We start from the raw sequence: 23,512 nt of genomic DNA, 5'->3' as shown, positions 1-23,512 counted from the left end.
AGAACCCCCAGGGCTAGCAATGGGTGCGGGAACTCACTCATGCAGCTTGTCTTTGAAGTATCATTTGCTCAAAGTGGCATCAATCCGTTTTTTTTTTAGACACTCGATGAATGAAAGCCACTTTTCCGTAACGGGGAATGTGTTTCTAGCCTTAATCTTGGACTGATACCGATGATAAAAATTAAAGGATATCACGTGCCAAAACCACTAGCTGATTATGAGACACGCCGCAGTAGGTGACTCCGGATTAATTTTGACAACCTATAGGGTTCTTTAACGTGCACCTAAATCTAAGTTTCTGCACTTCGCCCCCACAGGAATGCGGCCGCCGTGGCAAGGGATTCCGAAGATAGTGCCGTCTAAAATTTTTACAACGCTGAAGATGCCTCTGATATTTTTTATCATATAGCTGAGCTCATTGTGAAGATGGAGATGGCGATGATGATAATGTCGATGATGGCAAAGTCGTAAAGCGATTCGACCTCCAGTTAACGTCGATCAAACGTTCTCGTTCCAGCCCGGCTCTCATAATAAATTATATGGTTCATGCACCTCATTTTCATTCGCAAAATCACCCAGAAAGACAGTCGTTCGTTGAGCTACAGATTTAATCACCTACCGCTTCTTTTTCTGAAGCACATGCATAAACTTTAAGGTAGGTCACGTCATTTCTGCTGACTATAATCCCTCGGCCAATAGTGCGCGCGAATTAGTCATTCATATTCAAATTTTCAGAGACAAATATGCGCGCCAAACACCAGACCGGAAACGTGCCCAAACTAGCATGAAACCATGTAACATGAGGCCCCTCTTCAAGTGCCCCCCCCCCTCCTGCAAACTGGTCGTATCTATCTAACAATTCGAGAAACGTCCGAATGAATTGTACTGACACCAGGCAACCCTGACTTTTATTCTGGCAACCAACAGAGATGACGAGCAACCCGATCTGGCAGTGACATGGCGTTGAGTGTAATGTTTTACATCAACACGTAGGGCACGTCCACAAATGCCGCTTAAATCATTGTCCTGCGGCCCGCAGAAATGCTCGTCGCCTCAAGCACTTCCTGAAGAAAAAAAAAGGAAAGGCGCACATGTAACGGTGACACTACAGATAGGTGAAACAAAGTGTTCCTGGCACAGATGATCTCGATGAAGATGTCATGGCACGGATGACGTCACTGCTCCGCGACGAGTGTTCGTTGTTTGTCAAGGCAGACGATGAGCTTAATCGAAAATGAGCAGCTGAAGAAGAACTCGTCGGCACCAGTTCATGGAGCTGCGCTCTAAAGCACATCAATACTCGGGACAGGAGTCCGTTTCTTGCAGAAACATTTCCTCGCCTGGTTGCAGAGCGTGGGAGTTGTTAGCGCAGTAGAGAGTTTGAGTCAGACTCTTCTTTCCTCTGTAGGATGATGCAGAAAAAGAAAACAAAACGAGAAAGGTGAGCAATACGACAAAGCGCGGGGAGTCGAAGTAGAAAGGACTACACTTGACGAATGCTTTCTTCCTTGACCCAATACTTCTGCGGAAACCGCAAGGTGGATTGCGGTGGAGAGGTTTCCTTTATAGAAATTAGCTAGGTTTGGGTGTATGTCTCATTTTCCCTTTATTGATAGCTTTCTTTCTTATGCATATTAAGCACCGTGCTTGCTTTAAACGGTAATAACAGTGTTCCGGAGCTTCAGGAGGCACAAAATTACGATAAACAAGCAGCACACTAGTCCATAAGGACACTTGATTGCTCCATATAAACTCCAAATTATTCCGTAAAGGCATACGGCAACACTATGTCATTCAATAAAGGAACACCATGGCTTCATAGAGGGACCACATCATTTTCTAGATGGACCGCGCGACCTCACAGAAGCCCCACATTACCTCAAAGGGACAGCTAAAATTCATAAGGGCATCGCATGACATCACAGACACTCGTAATAGCTCCAAACAGACACTCTGACTTCGAAGAAAAACCTGTAAACACCAAATCACTGCCACCAGAATTTCCAAAAGAAAAAAAAACGTTTCTAGATAGCACCTGATCGTCTGCATCGCGGTTTTGGAGTTTTTCTCATGCTTTCCCTTGCTTGAGCACTTTTTTTTTCTGACGACCGATGTTCACTACGACCGAGTTTGTCACCACATACAAGGGCGAACCAGAAAGTGTTTGCTCCTATTTTTTTAGCCAATATGTAAATGCGAAGTCAACATATTCATTCCCAGCAGTGGGCCTCTCTTTGATCGGCCCGACCTTATCTGCCGGTAGCTCCGCGACACGGTGCTGCTGTCAGTTCTTGAAGACTGTGGTTGTGCTTCGCACGTATATGGCGTACGAGCAAATAAGTGTGATTCGTTTTCTATGAAGCAAGGGACGAACGCCCTTCGAAATCCACAGGGAAATGCAGTCAACGTATGGGGAAAGGTGTTTCACTTCCAGAAGTGTTCCTGGCAAGGACAGCGATTCACGTGCAACGATTAAGCCTAGAGAGCAGTCCGACGTTGGTTCCAAAGCCAGCCGGACAAAGTCTACCGCAAGGAAACCTCAAATTTAGTGCTGCGATGAGACAAATGCCGTAACCGGTGCGGGGACTATGTGGTAAAATATTGTAAGGTACGTAGAATAGTAAGTCTATTTGGGATTACCTGTACCTTATTTTGGCTGATAAAAAAATAGGGGAATATACTTTCTGATTCGTCCTCGTATATGTATACCTATTTAATCTTTGCATTTCGAATAAATGCTCAGTCAGGCAGCGAATACTCCGTGCTTTTCCGATCTTCCATTTCGTTTCTATGAGTCGATTATTATAAACAGCTTTACCGAGGCGAGAAAAAAAAAACGTGTGGAAGAAGCGTGTCCATTATTAAACATTGCAGAGTAAAATTTTATTAATGAGTCCAAGAATCACCACCTCAGGGCAAATCCACGTCATATTTTGAGGCATGTAATCGAAGACTTAGAGCTGTAGTTTTACCCTCAATGAGAAAACGGAAATTTTACGACGTCTTTTTATCTACAATATTTTTACGAAGCACGCAGTCAGTCATACTCGCTATGCTATGCCAATGTATTGACTGGAATTACCGACAGTTTTAAAGCCTAATTTAACCTTAAATTAATATAAAACAGCTGTAGTCTCAGGCAAGATGTGCTAACTCGTGGCGCTTCTTGCATAATTGACATAATTTACCACGTGAAAAGACGAAAAAGCAAGTGGGTGGTGTATATTTTGACTTTTCAATAGTATCATCCTAACAATCAGGACTATGTACGGGTGTATCTTGTGGCCAATCATGCCACTGGAACTTATAGGCAAAGTCTCTAGCCAACATATATCTTTGATAGACACCCACGGCCAGACACGCCGCCCGACAGCTCAGCATCTTCGACAAAACACTTTGTAGCTGGCACTATGTGCTTCGTTTGAGTAAATAATACTATTAAAGCTGGTAAATTGCTGAAGGCTTAGGTCGCAATAAATTACGACATGGTCAGTTTCGACACCAACCATTGCTACTGTTGCAGGCTGTGTTCCACGACATCCGAACGTGGTGTCTCCAGTACGCCGACAATTTCTATATTGTCACGTGGTGGTGACGTTAAGAACACAGTAGCAATACTGTGAAAGGCAAAACTAGATTTTATTGGGCGAACCTGTGCCCACAAAACAGGCTACACTTATAGCACAACGAAAGCGGCGAACACAGTCGGCGATCGTCGGAAATCTGATCTGCGGGTCAAGCGCGTCGGCTTTTATAGAGCAGTCGTCGAATGTTCCAGACTAATCGTTCGGACCCGCGTGCCTTCCACAAAGTTCTACACCATTCGCGTCAGGTGATGAAATCAGATAACATAAGTCTCGGCGACGACAGACAGCGGATAGAAGCATCGATAACTTTCCAGAACCTTCGGATACATGCAGGCGCGTCCCATGCTGTGCGATTACATTTGTTAGGCGGCGAAACGTGGTTGCCCGATAAAGATAAGTACACGTGTCAATATTATCCCGGCTCTAAGAAAACGCGCTCAGAATGCGCATATATCATTGCAGTAGGGAGGGGTTCAGACCGCTTGAAGAAGCTGTCGAAGGGCCGCAGCTTGACCGAGTGGACGAACAGCCGGTTGTCCACTTCGGGATCCAGGTTGTTCCATTGCAGGCCGAGCTCGCCGGCGTCGGTCACTTCTTCCCGCGTGGTGACGTAGTAGGTGTACCGACGCCCTCCACGAATGTCTTGAGGTCTGCGCACGTAGCGTTATGAGTGCAGGGAAAGCAAACATGCGACAGGGACACTCCGCAATTTCCCTGTGCACGCGCTGTAAATGCAGGTGGCTCAGTTGCTTATGACGTCAGATGTGGAAGACGTTGTAAGATGTGCAATGAGCGCTAAGTGCGTGTAGAGCACCAGCGCACTTATTGCACATGCAGCAAGAGAAAGAGAGAGCAAATGATAAATGAAAGGTATAGGGAGGTTAACCAGGACTGAGCCCGGTTGGCTACCCAACACTGGGGAAAAGGAAAAGGGGACGGAAAGATTAAAAGAAGAGAGAGTCCACCGGAGATACCATGCAGTCACTCATTCCGGATAAGGCAAAATCAAGCGGCTGGCATTGACCTGTCGTAGAGAAGCTTGGTAAAGCCCATGCGCTCCCTTGTTCTATATAGCTGTCCTACCTTTACAATCTGAGAAGTTGCTATGTTATGCGACCAAGATCGCAAGGGATGTCACTGAGGTAGTTTCGCTGTGATGAGTAATTTCGTCCTGCTCTGCAAGAAGCACGACTTTTTTTTTTGATAAATTGAGAAGCCTACTGAAGTACGGGGCCTGCATCCACGCCAGAAATGGCTGAACAGGCATGTACAGGTGCATATTCCATGCATGCTTGCATGACCCGCCTGCTAAGAAACATATCTCTATTCTCAGAACGGCACGTGGGTAAAAATCAATGCTAGACAAAATCTCGATCACTATTGCCCTATTTAGATCGGCGCACGCACAGTGACTGACCGACAAAATAACCAGCCGCTAGCCGTAGCAATGCGAGCAGCAGCAGCGTCTTAAAATTCACAGAAGCAAAAAGAACAGCTCGAAGTGCAGAAATGTATGCGTGCACTTACCCTGCGCGTCCAGCGTGCTGCCGTCGCTGCATTTTCATGAGCCAGAACACTTTTTAGAAATAAGCCATACACACACGTGCGAGCGAGAGACACAGAAACCGTCGATTGCCACAAGCCACGGTAGGGACCTTAGGAGCCCGAGCCCTGCGGCGTCCTCTGGTGGCGGCTCGAAGAGCGAAGCCCCCAGGGGGTGATTGCCTCGCATTAAGAATCGCAAATGGGAGAGACACAAACCTTTTTCCAAGCCTGACATGAAACTTCCCCTTCAGATTGAGGTAGAGCTGTCCGAAGGCGTCCCACACGGCTCGCTTGGGAGTCTTGGACATCTGAACGGCCACCTGGTATTGGTGCACTGGGTGCGAAAAAGGAGAAAACAGCAGCGCTACCGCAAGAAACGTCCCTCAGTTAAGTGTTCGACTAGCATAGAGCTGTACATCTGATGGTTTCTCATTGCGTTGATTTCGCTGCGACACAGATAAAAATTAAATTTCCTTGCAATACCAACCCGAAGGGGCATTATAAGCTGCATTTGTTGTACACTGCAAGGTGGAGATGGACGCCCTTAAGTAAGTGTCATTCGCTTGGCTGTACCCGTGTGACCACTTTGCATATGTCTTCTTTGACGAAACGTCGGCTCCAAGTCGAGGCTTCCACTTGTTCGCCCACAGCCGGTCAGTTGAACTCTAAATATTTACGTTGCCACATTGTTTGGTTCACTTTGCATTGATGAAGCTCGACGGACATGTATGGTGGGGCAATTGTAAAAGAACATAACTCCAGCTTGTGCCACAACTGAGACATACACCCACTCCCTTCCTATCGGGTGGTGACGGGGGTCGCCTCGCATTGTGCTGACCGCCCGCGCACCGTCAGGCGGTACCTAACGAAGGGAGATTCAACAGGGTGGGCCGACAGTATTGCCATAGGCACTAGCAACAACAGCACACGCAATACGTGGGCTGTTGCTAGCACGTTCCCTTCAACAATATACCTAACTGCACACTATATGTAAATACGCGCATTTCAGTCATCGTTTAACGAAGAGGTCACCCTTAAAAGCACTTCTTGTTGGGCTAGTTGGTAGCTGTTCATTATAAAATATGAAGACGCCAAATAAACAGACACACACAACGGGAGGCGCCCTGTCCCGTTCTCTTCTCTTGTGTGTGTCTGTTTATTTGGCGTCTTCATATTTTATAATGAAGAGGTCACCCGCATCGTGGCCTCCGAGATGGCGAGGCGCACACTACCCGATTTTACATTTAATTCTTTGATCTCGAAGGCGAGGCCGCGAATTGATGGCAATATTTGAGCCAGTCGCGCCGCATGCAGCGCCCCTTCGAGGGAGCCAATGAAAACAGGTCGTTCGATCGGCGTGACCTTTTCTTGACTGCCGCGTGGCGGCATTCGCCGCGGGAAGCGGGAACCTGAAGTCCCCACGGCGCGACAAGTACCTTTCATGTGGCGGATGTTCCAGGAACTGGCGCCGGCAGGCAGCGGAAGGAGGTCAAGCATTAGCGGTGCTCCAAGGCAGACCTCAAAAGCTGACCAATTATTAACTACTTTGTGTCATACATAGCAGGCAAGGCTACGAAGGCTAGCGCGGTTTCTCTCAATGCTCGCGTTCGGGTAAAAAAAAAAGCCGGCAGATCACACGCCCTGTGGGAATCGATGTTATACGAAGCAGTAAGCAGGGAGCCAACCAAGTTACATAAGCAACCATGAGAGCACCAAGACGTAGGCGGCTGTCTCATGACCTATTATTTATGTTCTTCATACACTGTTGTCATACTACGCCAGTTTTGGTAAATACGAAGACGTAGGCGGCTGTTTCATCACCTACATGGCACGCATGTCATTTATGTACATCGTACACTCATGTCGTACTATACCAATTTTGGTACCTACCAAGTCAACGAAACTGCCATGAGAGCACCAAGACGTGGGCGGCTAGATAGATACTCTCGAAGTGGCAAATGTTCGCCCCCCCCCCCCCCCCATAAGTGCTTCGCGTTTAAAAAAAATTGTTCTCTGTATTTGGCAGAAAAATGTGTGTCACGCAATTCAATGTAACATTCGCCACATGCTTTTATGTTGCCAAATAGGACATACTTATTACACGGAAGGCACCGCAGATGTGAGCGACGCACTTCTGCAACCAGCGGCCACAGCATCCGCTCGCGACCAAAACGTAGCACGTCGCATACTCGAAGCTCGAAGGTGCACTAGTAATACCTGCCTGTACGTAACTTTATGTGCACACAAGTAGAAAGTGTCTTACATAAGAAAACTGCTCCGTCACGCATCGTGGTGGTGGGCGGGGGGGGGGGGGGGTGCACTTACGACCGCGCACTAATTGCGTAGTTTGCGCAGCCTTGTTTACTATTGGCCTCGAGCTCCACCACTGGAAAATCTGGCGCCACCGTCGGCGTGACGTGCTAGGAGGGATCACGTGAACATAGCGGCCGCGTCGGCTGCTTCGGGAGCGCCGAAGCGAGCTGAAAACGAGAGTTTAAATTCCCTCGTACGCTGCGGTCCTCATTTAGTGGCGAGATTTCCCCGCCTCGAGTGTCTCCTTTACAACGCTTGAAAGCACTACAATAGTTAGTGGCTGCCTTTGAAGGCGCGCAACATGGTAGGCTACTGCTCGGTGCCGCAGTGCCGGACGTACGTAACGGAGGCCGATGTCAGCCTTTTTCACATGTAGGCGCAGGACAAGAAGCCGCGTGAAGCGTGGCTCGCGAACCATAAAACCGGCAAACAGTCATCGGCTACAACTCGAGTATCCAGCAAGCACAGACGCGAGGACGATTTCTGCTACGGCGCCGTGTCTGTGATGTTCGGAAAACGCGCACTGAGGTCGACGCTCGCCCGAGTCCGTTGCCCGAGTAATGTCACGACGGTTTGGTCTATGAACTTGTCGATGCTATAGATACTGGCAAGTTCAGTGGAGTGGAAAGGGAGCGGTAAGAAGCACATTAAAAAGAAAGCATGACATATGGTCATGTTTGTGTTATGAATTAGTGCACTGGATTACAAAAAAGGAGCAGTGGGAAATCGCACGCTGAGAATACCGATAAGCATACAGTGTGACGAAACTCTAGAAATAATATTGAAAGGTAAAAGAATTTAGAATAAAAAAAAGATTGAATCGTCGCGACGGCACGTACTTCACAGTCTCCGTAGGCGTCGAAGTCTCTACAATGAAATTATTTTTTGAACAACTCTGATAGCGCCCACGCAACCATGGTTGCTTGTATATTGTCAAACGCTCATATTCTGCGGCCTAAAGCTCATGGCACAGTGCGAAAACGGGCACGCGGCGAAAGCGAAACAGTGCGCGGACAAGCATGCAGACGCGCAGTCGGTCGCTGCGAATCTGTGCGATCGCTGCACTGAGGCTTCATTCTATTACGCTCCATTTAGTTATACAAACACTATAAGAACATATTTCACGTAGTTTGTTCTCAGCGTTTACCTACCTTTCACGCAAGAAGCCGGTTCAGGAGGCTCCATCGCGGCGACCGCGCGCAGTGGCGTTCACTGTACGCATTCCGTAAAGCGATAGCGTCTGTAAACGATTGTGCTCTTTCAGTTTGCCCAAGATTATTATTTAGACAGTAAAAAGCTTCTCTCGTTTCGAAAGTACTTACAGAAATGTCTGGAAGAGCTCGCGCGTGGTGTTTTCAGTGAGCGCTGACAGCAAAACCTATGAGGAGCGCGCCACGTGATCCCTCATACTACGCCAGCGAGCCGCTTCCGATAGATGGCGACTCCGTAACTCCTCGCCGCCAATACACGAGCAAAACGAAGTAAGGCAAACGTTAATAACGGCAACGCAGCGCGCCCCGCCGAAGGCGTCGCGCGAAATGTCGTACGCACGGCAAAACGGGTGGCCGTCGTTGGTCTTCAGGTACAACTTGCGTCCCATGCGCTGGCCGTTGGCGCTGGTCTTCATGCGGTCCGAGTAGAAGCCCATCACGGCGCAGTGCGAGTTCTGACCGCCGCAGCGCGAGCAGCGCCCGGCCTCGAATTCCTCCCACGAGGCGCACGACACCGCCACCGGGAGGCAGCGCATGTCGCGCGTGATGGACTCCATGTAGTAGTCCAGCGATCGGATGTGGTCGCACGAGCTCAGCCGGCGGACGCCTGCGACGCAAAAGAGAAAAAGAAAAATTGTGCAGAAACTAGCGACGATTATCGTCACTGTAAGAGAATAACTCGAAAGAGCAAACGAACGAGCAAGGAGGTGAGCGAACAAGCGAATGTTTTGTTTCTTTTAACGACTCAGACCTCAGAGCAACCACGAAAACGGCTGAAAAAGGCAAAGGAAGTCATTCCCTTTAAGAACAGTTGCGACGTTTTGTTGAACAATCTGAAGCCTTGTCACTGTTTAATACATTCATCTGCTGCTTTTCTGTTCATTTATGCCTTGTCTCCTAAAAACTTTATTATCGTGAATTTTACACGTTTCCATTGTTGTTTGTATTATTAATTCCAGTCGTCATGCACAGGAGGTCCCATTTCAGTTTCTAACTACGGGACCTCCTTCTGCATATACTTACGATGTAATTATCCCCATTTTTGTCTTGAATAGAACTGATTCTTATTCTGACGAACTGAGATAGTTTTCAGTCTGGCAGTGCGTACGTTACAGAACTTTCTGGAGCACAAGAAGCAACACGTCGCGGTCCCGCAGTCGTACAAATAGGAACGACGCCTTTCTGGAGCTGTCGTCCTAACCTTCTAAGCTAACCAGAATGATAGCATGTCTTCCCGAGACTCCTCGCATGCATTATATGTCGCACATTACTTTCAATCCTCTTCAAAATTATATCGGAAGAAAGTGCTTAAAATGACCATCCGTTACATACACGTGCACCTTCATGTAAGTGCTTTAATCACAGATTATTAAGTGTCAACTTTCGAGAAATAATAATATTTGGGGTTTTACGTGCCAAAACCACTTTCTGATTATGAAGCACTGTTTAAACAGTCATTAAAACAGTAATTGTTCGATACAATGTAATTAAGACGCTCTAATTATGTCAATAGAATAAATAATCACCCCAATACAATAAGATACACAGGTGTATAGGCAAAGTAATGCCAAAATCCAGTAACCTATTGCATGGAACATAGACTGCCTCCGCCGAACATGTACTGCAAAGCGATCTGCTGCCGTGCTGATAAATTAACGCCTAATACAAGTGGATTTATTCTCCACGTGAAAGAACGGTTGCACGGCGCGTTGGCGGGAAACAGAAGCCTCACCTTCAATGAGACCGCCTTCGTCTACGAACTTCCTGAAGTTGTACTTCTGGCAGCCTGGCTGGTTGTTGCCGTTGTTTGGGTAGAAGTCTAGATGACCCACCATCTGGTCCACGCCGAACCCTAAAACGCACGCGAAACACATACACTGCGCGAAAGAGGGAAGAGGCTGGAAGAGGAGAGACCACGCTAACGAAACCAGAGCTTATCAGTGCCGTACTAATATGTTTTAATAGTCATTTTTTCGTGAAACGATTAACGATTGGAATGAGCTCCCTAATGAAATGATGGCAGCGTCTAGTACAGAAAATGCTATTGACAGCCGTATTCCTTGAATGTTCTTTTATTCATTTCTTAACATAATGTGTTCACTGTTTTTTTTTCATTTTTGTTGCTCTAGAAATTATTCTACTCTTTGTTAGTTTGTCTTCCCCTATTGCGAATTTCAGTGCTTAACCGATGTTTCATTTACTGGCGTACGCTTTTGAAATTTGCCTGCACAACTTCACTTCACGACCACTATTTCTGGAGAACAACCTATGTCTCTGCATTTGTGAGGCTGTTCAGCGCCTTTCGAAGCAGTGGTTCCCGAGCACGATTGCTGAAATAACGCTGGACAGCTGCTGCAGCTTCTGACGATCGCTACCGTTGTGCAAGTTGCACACGTCCTACTGCACTCAGACAGCAGTCTCTTTCACAATACTATCAACTTGATACGCTTGCCACTATGTCAGAGCAGGCAGAACACTGACCGCCCGGTTATGCCTCCAAGGTTTTTCGCAAAAGGCAAAGACCTTACGAAACAAGCGATCTCGGCTATACCCAACTATCGTTGAACGCCGTAAGCCTCTTAACTGTGAAAGCTGTGCAACTACGTAAAAGTCACAGCCGCATGCGGACGTGTGCACCGTCATTGCCTTGGCTATCCGCACTTTTGCATGGCAAACGCCGCGCAAAAGTGTTTGCCTTGCTTTCGAGTACAAAAAAAGTAAATTCTGGGACGCCAGCATTCGTGAACGGTAGTGGTACTAACAGCAGTGGCAGCAGCAGCAGTAGTAGTAGTAGTTAGTAGCAGCAGTAGTAGTAGTAGTAGTTAGTAGCAGCAGTAGTAGTAGTAGTAGTTAGTACCAGCAGTAGTAGTAGTAGTAGTTAGTAACAGCAGTAGTAGTAGTAGTAGTTAGTAGCAGCAGTAGTAGTAGTAGTAGCAGCAGCAGCAGCAGCAGGAGTATTGGCAGTAGTAGTAGTAGTAGTATTGGCAGTAGTAGTAGTATTGGCAGTAGTAGTAGTATTGGCAGTAGTAGTAGTATTGGCAGTAGTAGTAGTAGTAGTTGTAGTTGTAGTTGTAGTTGTAGTTGTAGTATTTCTAGCAGCAGCAACAGCAGTAGTAGTAGCAGCAGCAGCAGCGGCAGCAACTAACATTTTATATAATTTGATACAAAGGATTAGGAAAGGGGATAAGGAAGGGAAGGAAATCACTACTGACCGCAGTAACTGTATAGCGCAATCTGCTGACACCTGAACGGCGCTACCCAGTGAAACGAGGGGGGAGGGGGAGCAAAAGGACAGCGATAAAGAAGACAATCATTTACATATTTAGAACAGAGTGGTTTGAGACAATATATTCACAGTTCGCATGTGGAGCGACTCCCTCGAGAGAGTCGACAAGCCCCGCACAGACCGGCTTTGTTAGGTCACGCGGAGCAACTCGTAGTCACGCGAATGCTCGAGGAAGCCGCACAGTGTTTTGTGACCGACCTGCCGCGCGCGAAGGAGACCGCGCGGCCAGTAATAGCGCCTCGGCACTGTCGGCCGGCAGCTCGTGTGCACGGTATCACGCAACAAACATACACACATGTGTGTGTATCTTGCTGGGATTTCGTTTTCTTTTTTTTTCTTTCACCTACCGCATCCTTTTGCCCCTCCCCCAGTACAGGGTAGCCAACCGTAGATAATCTCTGATTAGCCTCCCTGTCCTTTCTATTGCCTTTGTTTCTCTCTCTCTCTCTCTCTCTCTCTCTCTCTCTCTGGAGTTCCTCTTGCGGTGCTTCGAAAGCACTGCGCTGCGGGAGCAAGCGTTCCAAAGTCTCCACTTCATAAGAGTTGTTGCAGTCGCTCGGAGCGGCGAGACCAAGGCGCTGCCTGTGGGCCTCGGTCAATTCGCAACCGCGCTCAATTCGCAACCGTAGCATTCCTCACCCGTTGCAGCTGCAACATATTCGGCACGGTGAAAGCGGGCAGGTGGACGGACTGTCTGATCAAAAATACACACGTACGCGTGCCATGTTCGAGCAGTGGCTGTACGACAGCTAAACGGTTCCTCAATGGCGATTGGTTGATTGATTGGTATTGGAAGAGTCAACGGACACATTGCCTGCGTCTCCACGTAACAATAAACTCTTGATAGAATATTAATTAAATTCTCTGGCTTTACGTTCCAAAAGCAAGATCTGATTATCAGGAAAGCTGCAGTGTGGCACTACGGATTAACCTCGACCGCCCGGGGTTCTTTAATCTGCACGCAACGCACGGTACACGGGCGTCTGCATTTCAGCCCCATTGAAATGCGGCCGCCGCGGTCATGATTTGATCCCGCGATCTGTGGCTTAGTTGCGCAACGCTGTAAGACGCTAGGCCACCACGCGGCGGGTGCAGAATAAATTGAAACCACGAGAAGCAAAAAAGCGATTCTCCAGCCGAGCTTATGGTCCATGAAGTTGTATATTCAGAGAACTAAAAAACAGCGGTGGGCGAAGTGCACTTACCTTCTATAAGAAAGTACGGCAGGCTGGCGTCCGAGTGGATGACGTCAACGAAGTTGGCGTCGCTCGGATCCAGCCGGACATCGGGGTGCGTCCTGTAGAACAAAGGACCGGCAGGGTCCAATCCTGGCGGCGGCCCATTGAGTCCCCGCAGTTAGGCCTAGCGCGAACGAGCTTTCGCGTCCTTTATACGTGAGGCCAAGGCACGGAACCGGAAGCTTCCGGCTCTCACCCATCGGTACCAGTGCATTCCGAAGAAAGCCTTCAGCGCAGGCAGCTGTGCATTGCTTTTGTTCTATTGATGATTGTCTTAAATACGATTAGATTTACTCCCCTAAACAATATGTTTGTTCTCACTGAACTCGTACTTACGAGCCCCCAACAACACCTTAACTTCTGGTACTCGCCTAACTTGAACGCGTAACACTCTTTGCTGACGAACTCTTGGATTATTTATCGATTACCTGGTTCAACTTCCGGTTCCGGTCCCGCGAACGGGTCATCGCCAGAAAGGCATACCTGAGATTCGCCCAAGTTTGTGCAGTCTTGAGCCGGCGTAGCCACAGATCTGGGCGCCCAAGCTGTGCCCAACGCAGTGGAAGGAAGACGGGCTTGATCCCAACACCCGCTGCAAAACAAAAGGTGTTAGCATCATTTGGCCGTTTGTGCCTATTACCAAGCTCGTCTACCTCGGTCACCACTGTTCAAGCCAAGCATGACTGATTACCGATCTACAGACATACAGCACAAAGAAATAATTTCAGCTTTTTTCGGTTCATCCCGGTGTTTGGTGTTCATCGGCGTTCCCATGTAGGATATATATGTGGATTGACGTAGATAGCTTGGTCCGCTCGGTGCGTTCTGGTTGCTGCTTTGCCGGGTACACAACTTAGCCAATGTGCATACACCTGCATTAACGAACAACTTCGGCCCTGCGTATTTGCCACTGTGTATGTGCTATTGAGTATGTAGCCATTGTCCTTGGTCAATCCTCCACAATGGGTGTGCCACTGCGACAAAGGGGTATGAAGTTTTGAACTTATTTGGGTATGTGTCGTGCTTCTCTTTGTCATATACCTCTCATCAACCTTCGATCCTTTCTTGGCAAGCGTCACGTGGCCTCCGTCCTCGTGACGCAGACAACTAACAGCTACGAGCGACGAGGTTGTGCCCGGGCGGTGCATTGCTGCTGCTACCGTGCTAACTCACTCATGTTTCGGGTCATTTACATTCCGACATAGCGTTGGATGGGAGTGCCTGTTTTCTTCAAATACTGATTTTGTGCACATTTTAGTGAGTAATGACAGGCCGTGCTAAGAAACGAGGATCCACGAAAAGGCGAAGCACCTCGATGGTCTTGACTAGAAAGGCAATCTCTGCCCCGACGACCCTGCCGTTGGCCGTGGCCTGGCTGTAAGGAAGCACGTTGCCTCCGCGCCAATCGACCACTATCACGTTACAGTCCATAGTGTCCAGGAAGCGGTCCTTCATCTCCTGCAAACAAAGGACGGTGGAAAAAAAGTTACTGGCATCGCAAATACTCTCTTCTGAAAACATCAGGATCGAAAGACAAGAATACCCAGGACAGCGCCCAACAAAAATGAAAAGTGTTGTAGAAGTTACTTTACATGTGCGATGTTAGAAAAGCAGGTCCTGGGCCATGGCCTTAAATAATTTTTCAATGCCAGCCCTGTGAAGCCGAAACAGCTTGTCACTGAGGGAGCACTACTTCCCCAGTAGTTTGTGACAACTTACGGGACATGTCTAAGGTCATGTCAACTATCTTTCATCCCAAGTCATGTGATAGCTGAGAAGGTGGCGCGGAGCGGCAGCTGCGCCCAGCGCAAGCTTGCCCATGCTATAGCAACAAGAGGTATTATTCGTACTAGTGCGCGAAATTTTAACCAGAGGTTTACTGACTAGTTCTAGAAAGAATTTCTGGAAAAAATTCCCAGAAAAAAAATAGGATTGCACCAGTGGCAACTAAAGTATATCGAATTGGACCATAGATAGCTCGAGTATAATCCAAGTAACAGGAAAGGTCAGATGCACATAGAGAGCGCTGTGTATGGGTTTCTTTTGCGTGACGTGCCCAATTGCGCTATATACCCACCAGTACGTTATTCCACGTCGCCCAGTCTTCAACGCACAAAACAACCTGCCGCGTTTGACAGCCGGAGAAAGTCAAATACACACGAGAAAGGCATACGGGCTGTATTACCTACGACAACCACACTGACTTCAACTCCTGTGGAACGAAAAGAACTCTCGTATTCAGCATCCAGCGATGGGAAGTGCCAGGAGCGCAACGGGAACCACAGCACACAACTTAACGGCATGCCAGTTGTCCCAGCTAACGTTAGCCAAGCTGTTATGAGAAAAACAAGTACACGGTGCATTATACAATTAAAAACATGTGGTGTTCGTTCATCACAGGTCCGACGACCGAACACCGTAAGTATTATAGCTGCATCTTACACCATGCTTATTTCTCTATTTTTCTCACAACCACTTGGCTAACGTTAGCAAGGACACCCTCTATATGGTGAAGGGCCGGAGTAGCCCGTATAATGTTGACGAAGCCTATGCATACAACGCTGTCTTTACAGCCGACCTCAAAATTTACGGACCACGAGATCTGAGAAAAAGCTTATCTGTGTAAGCGCACAACGCAGTATGGTATTCGTATTTCCGGCGCCTAATAGTATGCGTGAACAACATTGCTATGAGCGGTTTTGCAGGCTACTGCCAGAGCGCGCTCGGGATTTCTACGTTTTCTGAGATTGCGCGGTCTGTAAGCTTTCGTCGTTGACTGTACGTGCTTGACTTTGTGCCGTTATCATGCGCTGCAAGCCATTCATCGCGATCCGATTTTAACCTGAAAGTCTAATCTCGTAACGTAGTACGTATGTTGTCATTATCAGTGGCAGGGGTTACGAGTGTGTACGGCGATACCTGTTGCGCACGGCTAATATAGACAGCAAAGCGAGCAGCGGCCATCTTGAGCCTCGTTCCAATTCTGAGCCAATGAAAAACTGCTTCGCGAATACAGCATCAAAGTCAAAAACGACGCAGGCTACATTGCAGTTCAAGCAAGATGGTCGCCTGGAAGCTTAGAGGCAAGTTTGCCTGCCCCAAGCTTGCGCACATAAAGAACATAGTCAAGTTTTCATGTACAGTACCCGATCAAAAATTCCGAGGCTACAGCAAGAGAACATATTCACTTCGTGCCCTAGCTTTAGCGCATATCCAGCTTTTCTGCACAAGTGCCAAGTAGCGCCCCAAGCTGCCGCGGCACGAAGCTTGCGCGTTTTCAATGGAACGAGCGGGTTTTTCGCGAATAATTAAATGTGCAAGTCGATTACTGAAACACGCAGGTGACGGACGTATACTAGAAGACAACCTAAAGGAGACAAATGCAGTGCTCATGCTGTGAAAAACTAGAATTTTGTTCGAAGAGTGGTTAAAGATTCATACATGGGGAGCCTATGGAAACGACGAAAATTTGTACTCGATTTTCGTAACGAAAACGGTAGCTGTGTTAAAACTGCGGCTGCTATTGTAATAGCCGCTACAGTGAATGTAGTCCGGACACTCAGCTTTAGATTGATGCCTATCTCGACTCTGTACACATGGCGTAACACTGCTCCCAAAAGCGATTTTTGAGACACGGTTGTGGCAATTCACGTGGTATCTTGAAAAGCCCGAGCGCATCTTTGCGGAAACGTCGGAAGCCGTGGGCGAGTGGTTTAATCGCACGCGCCTGTCGTCCCGCGCCACGCTGGCAGCGGTTCGAAACCGTGCTCCGCGATATTCCTTTATCAACAATGTATCACGTAGTTTCACATTCTCCCACTAGATGGCACTATTACAAAACTCAAGATTTTGTTTCCGGCTTTGTTTTTCGGTGGTGCTCTTCACATATTATATTTGCTATCTTTACTTCCTAAAAGGTAGCAATGTGTTGTTCATTTGTAAGTCACACCTTTATAACCCGATTTTAGTCCTTGGACGAAGAAGCATGCGCCTGTGTTTGTGTTGCATTTAAAGAAAACTATCGTGCCTTGTAGCATGGACATGCTCGGGAATTCTGGAGATTGCACCTTCACCAATCTGTGGAACTTCAAAGCAATACACATGTGTGAATGAATGGGAAAATTTTCGAAAATTTTATTATAGTACATCGGATGAGTATTGACTTGAAGAAGCACGAAATTTAAACCGTAAACGATTTATTATAGCTGCAGTTTAAACGGTAACTGCAGAGCAAGTGTCATTCAGTCTGTTTACGGGCGCATGTTTTTGTGAGGCAGCAGGGAAGGAGAGGGAGTGTAATGGGTGCGCACACCTTGAGCGTGCGTGCGTGCGTACTCGCATTTGCGCATGCGCGTGTGTTTGTGTCTCGGTATTTGAATCTGCGTGCGCGTAAGTGCGTGTGTGCGTGTGCGAGCATACGCGCGCTTGTGTGTGCATGCGCACGTGTGTACATTGTGCGTGTGCATGCGTGGGCTCGTGTGAATGTGTATGAGGGCGAACATGTGTCGTATCTCTGTGGCTGTGCTTGTGTGTGCGCGTATGTTTGTGTGCGATCAAGCGAGCATTTCTCTGCTTACACCTACTGTCGAGACGAATGGGATACAGAGTTTATTTAAACCCATATTGAAATCTACTAGACAAGAACGAATGACACTGCATTTATAGCCCTGTCTTCCTGAAAGCGAAATCAACACAAAAAAGTGCCCGAGTTTCTATATAGCCGCTCCAGATTTTGTCACGATGGCCCCATCACCATTGGCACGGCTCCGTGAGCAGCTACCGAGCGTTTCACCTTTGTTATCTTCATTGCCTCGGCGGCAGCGCATTGTCTTTCTGCCAGCGACGCGCTTAATCTGCACCATCATTGCGTCATTTATCGCTTTGGCGACCAAGCAAACTTCCGGTGGCAAGCGTTCACTGCTGTATTCACATTAAAACTTTGAAGTGCTTGCCTTCAAAAAAAACAACATGAATAAAAATGGAACGCGGACTTTCCGCAAGGAACATGCTCACGCAGCTATACTATTGATGACATCGCAAAAGGCTAAGTGCGGGCACGTTGACCTTACAGACGTGCTTTTTCTGCGTCTGTTGCGCTTTCAGAGAGCGTTTAATTGCGAAGTATTTGTTCAGATAGCTCTTACAGAGGCATCTTCAATTGAAATTTCTTTGCTCGGCAATGTGATTACGAGGAGGGGCTACAAACTACTCATTTATTTTAGCCAACTGTATCAAGTATTGAAAAGGGGTGCATTAGGGCAAGCTCTTGGGCCAGTTGGTGCATGATGAACTTGAAAAAGGGGTACCGGCGAAACACAAAGGACGCGCACACAAGGAAAAGGTGTTAGACACGGACGGACGCTGGACTGTCTTGGGAGGAGTAGAAGTTGCGCATGCGTCGGCTGTTTTTCACATGGTAATGTATCTTCGAGGTCTTATCTGTGCACATGTATTGGGAGGAGTTCAAGATACGCATGCGTTGGAGGTTATGTGCGGCAATGTAAATTTCAATAAAGTACAGTTGAAAGTCCAGCGTCCGTCCGTGTCTAACACCTTTTTCCTTGTGTGCGCGTCCTTTGTGTTTCGCTGGTACCCCATTTTTCAAGTTTATTGAAAAGGTAATTACCGTGGCTTCGTTGATTACGCACACAACTTCTCAACTTACTCCGTATCAAGAGGTTACCACAGTGTACAATCGAATTATAAAATGGTGTCGCCAATATTTGTATTGGTTTAATAGCTTTATTTGGTGCAGTTAAAAGCAGCCGGCATATTGACTGTGCAGTAGTCGTATTATAAAGCAAGTGTCAAAGCTCGGACAGGTTTTCTTTGCGCAAATCAAGTTCATGAACGTAAACGCATGTGCCCAACCATGCACTTCTGCTTTTGCAATTGATTCTCCTAAATTATACAAGCAGCGCCGAAGTCCTACGGTATGTCACACAAGGTGCGCGAGAACATTGTGCTTTCTGCCGATTATATTTCTGAGCGTTGCTGGCATCACGGTCGTTCTCCTGACGTCATCAGAAAAAAAGAACAGTACCTGGGGGAACGCATTGTGTACATTCTCAGTACATTGTAATATATAGAATAGCGCTGACTTGTATGTTAGAACGAAACGTACTGAAGTATTAGGATGAGGGTATTGCTGCATATATTTTGGCCGTCTATAGTTAAGACCATGTGGCTAAGACCTAAAGAACAAAATACTGTGATTTTGTGACAATGAATGCCGAGATAGGTACGGTCATGTGAAATATGAGCTTAGACAACGCCCGTGCTGCAACTGGCCCCTGTACTACATGGTATATTGACACGAGGAATACTGATTTGATAACTGTGAGTAATAGGAAGGTGTTTAGCTCTTCAATTTCTGGTATACGTCGGCGCCGCTGTGCTGTCTTGGAAGCCCTTTCTGCCACGAGTACTATGTACTCGTGGTAAAACAACTGTCCATTATTCTTTTTTTTATTTTTTGGGTGAGCTTTCTTTAGCGTCTAACCCCTGTTCCAAAGTAATCGGTTGCCTCAAGACGCGCCTGCACGTATTTCTAATATCCAGTACGTCGTCACGGGTTCAATGGCGAAACAGCGTTGTTTAATAAGATTGCGCGCGTGAAGCCAATACTGGCGTACATTCTCGATCCTATTTGAACTCCCGAGCTTGCGCTGCAACGCACGAGCGTTCCGATCTGATCAACTGATGCCTTGATCCATCGATCAGATTCAGAGGAAGCGCTACTTTGCGCGCAGCCACAGTTGTGATTTGAGCGTTTCTTTTATTTTTCAGTGCTAACTCGTCCTATAATGAGTTAGATTCGTGATTCTCCCATTTGGAATTGCCTTGTCCTTCGCGTCACTACAACGTGATGGTACGGACGCGCTACATTTTCATTGAGTCAATACTGGGAAATGGACTAGGACTTTTCTTGCGCGTACGCGTTTGCACATCTAACACAATAATTTATTATACATAACTTACTTATTAATTCAGGAAGTTGTAAAAGACGGTAACCTTGTATTAACAGGAAGTCTTAATAATAAAGATAATTTAAATGCTTATCAGTCGGATTTCACCTCATTGCAGGGAAGGAAATTTCAATAGAAATATCCTTGATCATTAAAAGCCTATTCTCTTCAACACGTTTCATCTGAGCTCCAACTTTGCAAGCTTATACCGACTTGAAGCTGGTTCCTATCATGGGCCCTTGGCATATGTCCAACCGTGTAGGACTGTACGGTGACACTGCCTAAGACTAAGAATTAACGCCTTTGCGAACTACGTGACAGTGCCCACAGAAATAGTTCGTGTGTACATGCGTGTGTGTGCTTAGGTTTATTTTTCCTTTTTTTATCCTTCTTCCTTTCTCACCTATTGCATCCCCTTGCCCCTCCCTCAGTACAGGTTAGCCAACCGGAGATAATCTCTGGGTAACCTCCCTGTCTTTCCTTTGCCTCTCTCTCTCTCTCTCTCTCTCTCTCTCTCTCTCTCTCTCTCTCTCTAGAACAAAGGGTTATTCCGAATGTTTCATTTCGGGGTGGCGTGTTACCCTCGTGCCCTTCACTCAGGTTAACAAACACGCATAAGACGAAAGTGCTGCGTAAGGAGCGTCGTTCGCACGAGGTCGCGGGATCGAAACCCGGCCACGGCGGCCATGTTTAGATGGGGGCGAAACGCGGAAACACCCGTGGGTACTTAGATTTAGGTGCACGTTAAAGAACCTCGGGTGGTCCTGAGTCCGCCACTAAGGCGTGCCTCATAATCTTATTGTGCTTTTGGCACGTATAGCCCCATAATTCTGCCGCCACATCTGCCGTGATGCGATGTGCCATGAGAGGCAAATACAATGTTCAACCTTTTCATAGGTTATAAGCGATGGAGCACAACAACACCTCAAACGAACACGTATCCCTGTATATTCTGTGTACAACGCAGACAAACACCAGTGGTACACGCAAGGTAACATTTACCATCAACTCACTACTCTCGTATTGCATCAAACGCTGATGAAATGAAACATTCGCAGTCATTATCACCGCTAAATATCGCCAATCAAAGCAAACAACACGGAGAGCTTCGCCTACATCGATTCCCGCAGTGTGTGGGATCCGCATAATTTTCTGTACCAAGTTATACGCGTAACGATTGCGCTCATTAACAGATAGCTATAATCGCAGTGGGAAAAAGAGGTTGTCGTGTCCACGGTAAGTTTGATTTAAACAGCTTCAATCCAATGGCCGTTGCGTGATTGCCGACTTCCGTGGGAATCTCCTCGTCAAAATGGGCTACAGTTGGTAGTGAATCCAAGAAGTTGAGGAATGGCAAGACAGAAGCTTACATACGGCCACAGGAAAATAAAATGACTTTTTGAGCAGCAACCTCTACCGAAAATCCCCCATAATATGAACACAGGTCGATAAAAATGCGGGCATCTTGGGAAAGGTGAAACCGATGGAAATACGAGGACCGCACTAGCTTAAATATAAAGATAACTTAAAGATAAAAAACCGCAGCGTAGGTTGGCAGGGAGGCCAAATTTTGGGACAAATAAATTTGCCGTTGAAAGGATTCAGCTGAAACCCGATGTCACGAAATAAGTCGACAATGTCGGCATCTGTTGAGAGGTCCAGATAGGTCCTATGGCCGACGCCAGCGCCCCGCAGCTATCGGATGACTACAAGTATAAGCAAGATGCTTAGTCGCTGTCTTACAGGATGTGTACTTACAGGGTGAGGCATGTGTCTGAAATGTGAGACGTAGACTATCACATTAACTACAATACACTCTACGGTGTCGTTCTTCAGAGGCTGATACCGATTTTCGCGCAATGAGGATGCGAACAAATTGTCTCATGTGCTGACTGTCACCTTCTTCAAACCGCGAACATTCCTTAATGATGTCATCGACAGTCGCACAGCTCTTGAACGCAAGTAATTGCGAGGAGTTGTGCGCGAGGCCTTTGAGTACGCGGGCAACCTTTTTGGGCACTCAATACCTGCTATTCTGCATTGCGGCTATATTATAAAGGCAGAACGGCAACATGGTAGCCAATATGGAGAACAGACAAACCCTGCATGTATTACTGCACATTAATCTTAAATAGAGGTCATCTTTCACGAACGTGAATAACCGTGACAGGGCAGTGCTTTGACAACTAAATGCAAGTAAGCCATGCCCAAAAGTGTGCCTGGCCCGGCGACCAGTAAATATGACGTTATATTGTGAACAGCTTCGACCCTAGCATGCTAATGGACGAAATAAACAGTTCGCATAATTATTGGGCCATACCTTTTGCCCCAAGGTACAAAACCAACTTGTTCATGCGTCTATCTTAATACCTAAGCACATATTCTCGCGAGTCGCAGCTGCTGCGGTAGGCCATCAGTACGGAAAGCAATATTGCTAGGGAAATACTACCTTAACAAAACCGATAGGTGAAACATAGAAGCCATTCACAACGGCCACTCGCGTAGACACTGAGAAATCTTTAGCTCAGGCCTCTTATATAAATCTATGGAAATTGAGAAATAGTTTTTTTGAGCAGCCACAGCACCAAATTTGCTAGGTTTATTCTACTTGACGGAAAAAAATTTGAATATGGTTACTATTGGTTGCGAATGTTCGATTTAGGCAGTCATTTCTTATAAAAATTGGCAGAAATCGCATATTTTTAGAAAGCGAAACAGTCTGTTACTCATCAATCCAAAAGTATATCACAATTTCGTCGATTGTACCTGGGATACATCCCGTACGATTGTACATCTGAAGCGGATAAAATTGATAAATTATACATGACTATAAAAATGCCAGTAATTTGTAAGCATAACTTTTCCGAAAAACTTGTAAACAATCTAACAAATTCACGTAATATATAAATCGACTAATCAAATTTGTTTGCTTTGAATGTTCTCATGAATGCAGTTTACAGAATTGCGATATCTATTCTAGGAGCAGAGCTGCAAATTTGTAAGCTTCGTAGTTCTTTTTCAGCCTTGTCCCATTTTTCAAAATTCCTTTTACAACATCCAGAAATAATTCGAAATTCTGCATCCCACATTCACTAGAATCTAACATGCTCTTTCAATTACAACAAATTTTATTAAAATCGGCCCAGAGGTTATCACAGGAAAGCGTTTCTGCGTATTACATGTGTTTGAATAGGCGACAACAGAGTTAGGCCCGAGCTAAAGCTGCCGCAAAGTGCTTCCGACGATTATCCTAGCCCGTTGACTTCGCAGCATTAAAAATGAGTAAAAAGAAGAAATACCGTGGCTGCCTTTCGGGAAGCCTCTGAAAAGCCCGCAATCAATCACCGCTGGGTTTCCTTCGTCA

General features: G+C 46.8%; 1 protein-coding gene across 2 annotated transcripts in view; it reads right to left on the bottom strand.

The window, feature by feature from the left end:
- Nucleotides 1–876: 876 nt before the first annotated feature.
- Nucleotides 877–23,512, bottom strand: part of LOC142563064 (pancreatic triacylglycerol lipase-like) — a 47,264-nt gene continuing 24,628 nt past the window's right edge. For both annotated transcript variants that reach the window (XM_075673575.1, XM_075673574.1), the window contains exons 5-12: nucleotides 14,492–14,638; nucleotides 13,664–13,772; nucleotides 13,148–13,270; nucleotides 10,389–10,508; nucleotides 8,997–9,263; nucleotides 5,349–5,466; nucleotides 4,067–4,237; nucleotides 877–1,402 (exon numbers count right to left, since the gene is read on the bottom strand). In XM_075673575.1, the coding sequence (XP_075529690.1) occupies nucleotides 1,294–1,402; nucleotides 4,067–4,237; nucleotides 5,349–5,466; nucleotides 8,997–9,263; nucleotides 10,389–10,508; nucleotides 13,148–13,270; nucleotides 13,664–13,772; nucleotides 14,492–14,638 (1,164 nt within the window). In that variant the 3' untranslated portion in view covers nucleotides 877–1,293. The remainder of the gene's footprint in view (nucleotides 1,403–4,066; nucleotides 4,238–5,348; nucleotides 5,467–8,996; nucleotides 9,264–10,388; nucleotides 10,509–13,147; nucleotides 13,271–13,663; nucleotides 13,773–14,491; nucleotides 14,639–23,512) is intronic.

The sequence above is a fragment of the Dermacentor variabilis genome, chromosome 11 (genome assembly GCF_050947875.1).
Source record: "Dermacentor variabilis isolate Ectoservices chromosome 11, ASM5094787v1, whole genome shotgun sequence".
Taxonomy (NCBI): Eukaryota; Metazoa; Arthropoda; class Arachnida; order Ixodida; family Ixodidae; genus Dermacentor; species Dermacentor variabilis.
The sequence above is the reverse complement of the archived record's forward strand: the minus strand, read 5'-3'. Positions and strand labels throughout refer to the sequence as shown.